The sequence below is a fragment of the Setaria italica genome, chromosome VIII (genome assembly GCF_000263155.2).
Source record: "Setaria italica strain Yugu1 chromosome VIII, Setaria_italica_v2.0, whole genome shotgun sequence".
Classification (NCBI taxonomy): Eukaryota; Viridiplantae; Streptophyta; class Magnoliopsida; order Poales; family Poaceae; genus Setaria; species Setaria italica.
Window position 1 is genome coordinate 31,584,039 of NC_028457.1, and position 4,019 is coordinate 31,588,057.

Sequence of the window (4,019 nt, forward strand, 5' to 3'; positions counted from 1 at the left end):
CCCGCCGGAGGGTGGTCTGGTAAATTCGCCACGGCCCACGGTCGCACGTATCCCCTCCTGGGTTTTCCTTTGGAAAAAATCGGCTCGCGTTTTCCTCGCAGTTTCCTCCCGCGTCGCGGTCCGCCACGCCACGCCACGTCGTCGTCTCGTCTTCCTCCCTCCGCTCGAGCACCACCACATCCTCCCAGCCGCGTTTCACTTCACCGCCACCATATATAAGCAAAACCAAACCAAGATCACACCACCAGGAAGTTTCGCGGTTGCTCCAGCACCACCACCACGGCCGAGGCGCGCAGCACCCAACCAACCAACCAACCCGGCGCCCGCCGATCGAGAGGAGGAGCAGGACCAGCAGCCAGCGCCGCCGAGGCCGAACCCAGCCGAGGACGACCGACCCGACACCCGCCGCCGCCGACCGCCGGGAGCAAGAGGAGGAGGAGCTTGGAAGGGAGGATGCTTCCGGGCGTGGAGCTCGCGCGGCGGCGGCGCGTGCACTACCACGGCGACGCCGCGTCGTCGGCGGCGGCGGGCGCGGCGGAGCACCACCACCACTACGCGCACGCGCACCGTCACGCGGGGCCCGCCGCGGCCGTGGCGGGGCCTGCGATGGCGGCGCGCATCCGGCTCGAGGAGAAGCTGCGCGGCGCGGCGCTGCCGTCGGCGACGTCGCCGTCCAGGTCGGTTGCCTTGCCTCCCATCGTCCTCTGCTCCCCGGGGCCCCTCCTCCCTCTCCCCTGTTTTTCACGATCTCGTTTGTTGGGAAGCCAAAACCATGCGATTGGACGGACTAGAGCAAAAGCTAAAAAAGAAGAAAAAAAAGAAAGAATTTTCATCTTGAAGGACAAGGAATCCAGGGTATAGGATCACCTTGCCAATTCCTCTGTTTCGCAGAAGCGGAACATTCAGTTCGGAGCAAGCTTCTTGAATGCAACCATGCCACCTGCTGAGAGTGACATCGCACGCGGTTTCTGAATTGTTTTTGTTAGAAAATAATGGAGTGGTTAGAGCTCATTTGATTACAACAGCATAAATCCAAGCAGCCAGTCTGATGGCGGCTTCGATCGGAGGTTCCAACTCTACGAAACTTCCCATGTTAGATCGATCGATCACAGGGAGTGCAATGCTCCGTTGTTTTGCTGTCTACCTATGACTCCAATCTTTCTTTTATTCGCGTGATCAGATCACTAGAAGGTAGTAGTAGGCCTAACATGGGAAAGGTGTGTCCCCTTTTTCCGGGGTTTCCGTGCCTATCGGTCGATCCCGCCATGGATTCTAGAGAATTCTAGAGTTTTCTAGTGCCTGAATTTCATTGTGCCTGCTTAGCTTGAAGATGGAATCTTGCATGTGGCTAAAAAGTTCAGTAACCCCAAAAGGTTCAGTCAAAAGAAGTGCAAGAGCTAGTACCTGCCATGTGATGAGAGAACACTGTAATCTGTTCCAATCAAATAAACGCCCAATCGACCTCGATTAGCGGAGAAGATTTTGGTTATCTTTCGACCAAGTAAACCGTCGAACCACTGAGGAAATGTAAACCTTGGCTAGCTACTGTAGACTGCAGTTTCCTCACATGTTAAATTTGGAAAATTAGTATGAGTAGCAGTCTGTTTACTGACAGTCTGCTCTGAAACTGAACTGCCTGATTATGAACTGTTCAAACATTCAGTCATCAGTGTGCTCTGTTTTCTTCAAGCACTAGCGGCATGATGCGTGATCTTGATTCTAGAGCAACAAAATACCAGAATGACCAAACCTAATTCACTGCCTGATGATCTAAAAGTTAGCGCCATTCTGTTGTCGATGTACCAACGCAGGTGGAGCCGGCTGATCGGAGAGCGGGAGGGACGAGCGACCTCCGAGCGTCGGAGCCGCCGCCGAGAGCAGCAGCAGGAAAATGCCGAGCGAGGAGTCCTGGCGACCGCCGAGGTCTGGCCAATACCGCCGGCCCCCACCTCGGCGGCTGACGGCGGCCACCACCACCGCCGGCGCGCGGAGCTGACGAGGACGCTGTCGAAGGTGGAGGTGTGCGCGGTGTGCCTGGACGAGGTCCGGGAGCGGCGGCAGCGGGTGACGCGGCTGCCGTGCTCGCACAAGTACCACTCCGACTGCGTCCTCCCCTGGCTCGCCATCCAGCCCGACTGCCCCTGCTGCCGCGCGCTCGTGCCGGCCGCCGACACCCTCGCCTAGTGCTGGTGGCGGTGACGTGGGTCCGCTCCGCCGCTGACGTGGCAGTTCGGCCCCGCAGGCTACAGGAAACTTGGATCCAATACAACTGCTGACTGTACAAATCGTGAAAAGGAAAATAGAAAAAAAGAAAGAGATACGGCCTAGCTTGTGACGGGGTTCTCCATGATAGGTGATGGATGTACATGTACTGAATGAGCTGCTGCGGTTTGCCTGAATTAGCAGCAATTTTCAATTTTCGTGCATACCACCTTGCTTGGCCCAATGTTTTCATTTCTTTTAAAAAAAACAAATCGGGACACAGAACTAGGGAGCTTCTCAGCATATGCTCTTGGTAATTCCCATTGGTCCTTGGGCCACCAAAACACTTGTCTTTGGACGTAGCTCTAGTGGCATATATCTCTCAATATTCTGGTTTTTTTTTTGCCGGTAAATATTTTGATTGTTAACATTACGAATTTACAATAGCCTTATGTATTGGTACCCAATGATATTTTCAGGTCGGCTAATTGATCTCGTTGACTTGCCATTTTAGTTCATTTCTCTCTCTTAAATTAATTACGTGGCATGCTATATTGTATCTTATCCCTAGCCTTACGCCATTTTAAGAATATACTAATACAATATTCGAAAGTATACTATTTGGTTTTATCAATATATTGTATATTTTTTATATGGCTACTAAGAAATAAAGAGATCAGGCCTAATTAATTAAGTTTCTCTGATTAATGTGCCCGCCTTAGCAGACCTGTGTCGATTTGATATGAACAGTGCATCGATCAATTCTAATGAAACCAAGAGTTATCCAACTTCAGATTTTTTTTTCCCCACTTGGCTTCCGTGTCTTTAAATGACGAACGGATATGCTTCGGTGAAGCTCGTAAGCATGCTTAATAGTACCACGAGCACCTAGTGAAGCCCGCACCATGCCACATCCAGCCTTCTTTCTCTCACCCTCACGCAAAATCCATGCCGATGCTGGCTGCCGTCACCTGCGCCTCGCGCCGCCGCCGCATGCACTGCCGCGGCAGCGACACCGCGGCGGCGGCGCTGGAGCTTGACCAGGGGCAGCATGACCCGGGCAACCACCACCACCGCTGGCGGGACGAGCCGGCGCCCGTCGGTATGCCCGGCAGCCGCGAGCGGACAAGGAGGCAGGGACGTCGGCGGCACCCGCGGGACGGAGGGCCGGCACTGGGCTCCCGGCGCCGGCAGCGTCAGGCGGTGGCGGCGGGCGCCGAGCGGGCGCCGGCTCCGGAGGAGGACCGCAGCCAGCCTGGACCTGGCTCGTCGGCTGCCGTGGTGTCGAAGAAGGCGCCGGCCGCTGGCGAAGCGCGCGCCGGGGTGGAGACCGCGGGCGCGGCGCTGTCGTCGGAGGCGGCGGCGTCGTCGTCGTCCGCCGTGCTCTGCGCGGTCTGCCTCGAGGAGGTGCCGACGGGGGCGGAGGCGACGACGCTGCCGTGCTCCCACTCGTACCACGCCGGCTGCGTGCTGCCGTGGCTCGCCGCGCGCGGCGCCTGCCCGTGCTGCAGGGCCACTTTGCCGTCGCCGGAGAATTATATATTAACTTGTGAGATCGATATGGAGTAGAAAGAAGCTTTTAAATTTCTTCTTGCATGTATGTAAATTAGCAGAACAGGTACGTATGTTTACCCGCAAAGAAATCATGCCTTGAACTGATTTTCCTTTCGAAATTTTTTTCTCTCCTCTTATTTTCACAGGAATATTAGTCCTTACCTCCATGGGAAAAGCTAGAATGATGTTTAACTTCATGATTCGACTGCTCTACACATAAACATTTTGTGAATGGAAAAAATAAAAATATGTAGCCCATTGAC

The 4,019-nt window shown here is 54.7% G+C and overlaps 2 protein-coding genes across 2 annotated transcripts; both read left to right on the plus strand.

Moving 5' to 3' along the window:
• On the plus strand, positions 1–2,426 carry LOC101779567 (probable E3 ubiquitin-protein ligase RHY1A). The gene is made up of 2 exons (XM_004979546.4): positions 1–677; positions 1,812–2,426. The coding sequence occupies exons 1-2, from the start codon at positions 454–456 to the stop codon at positions 2,182–2,184; spliced, it is 597 nt and encodes a 198-aa protein (XP_004979603.1). The 5' UTR covers positions 1–453; the 3' UTR covers positions 2,185–2,426.
• An 880-nt stretch (positions 2,427–3,306) lies between these two features.
• LOC101760664 (E3 ubiquitin-protein ligase EL5) lies at positions 3,307–3,771 on the plus strand. The gene has a single exon (XM_004980622.1). It carries the CDS (start codon positions 3,307–3,309, stop codon positions 3,769–3,771), a length of 465 nt encoding a protein of 154 aa, XP_004980679.1.
• The last annotated feature ends 248 nt before the right edge of the window (positions 3,772–4,019 follow it).

Excerpts from the sequence above, each read along its gene's own strand:
- LOC101779567 (XM_004979546.4), top strand. The coding sequence starts at position 454 with ATGCTTCCGGGCGTGGAGCTCGCGCGGCGGCGGCGCGTGCACTACCAC. Across the intron at positions 678-1,811 it reads TCGGCGACGTCGCCGTCCAG|GTGGAGCCGGCTGATCGGAG; the intron begins GTCGGTTGCCTT and ends GTACCAACGCAG.
- LOC101760664 (XM_004980622.1), top strand. The coding sequence starts at position 3,307 with ATGCCCGGCAGCCGCGAGCGGACAAGGAGGCAGGGACGTCGGCGGCAC.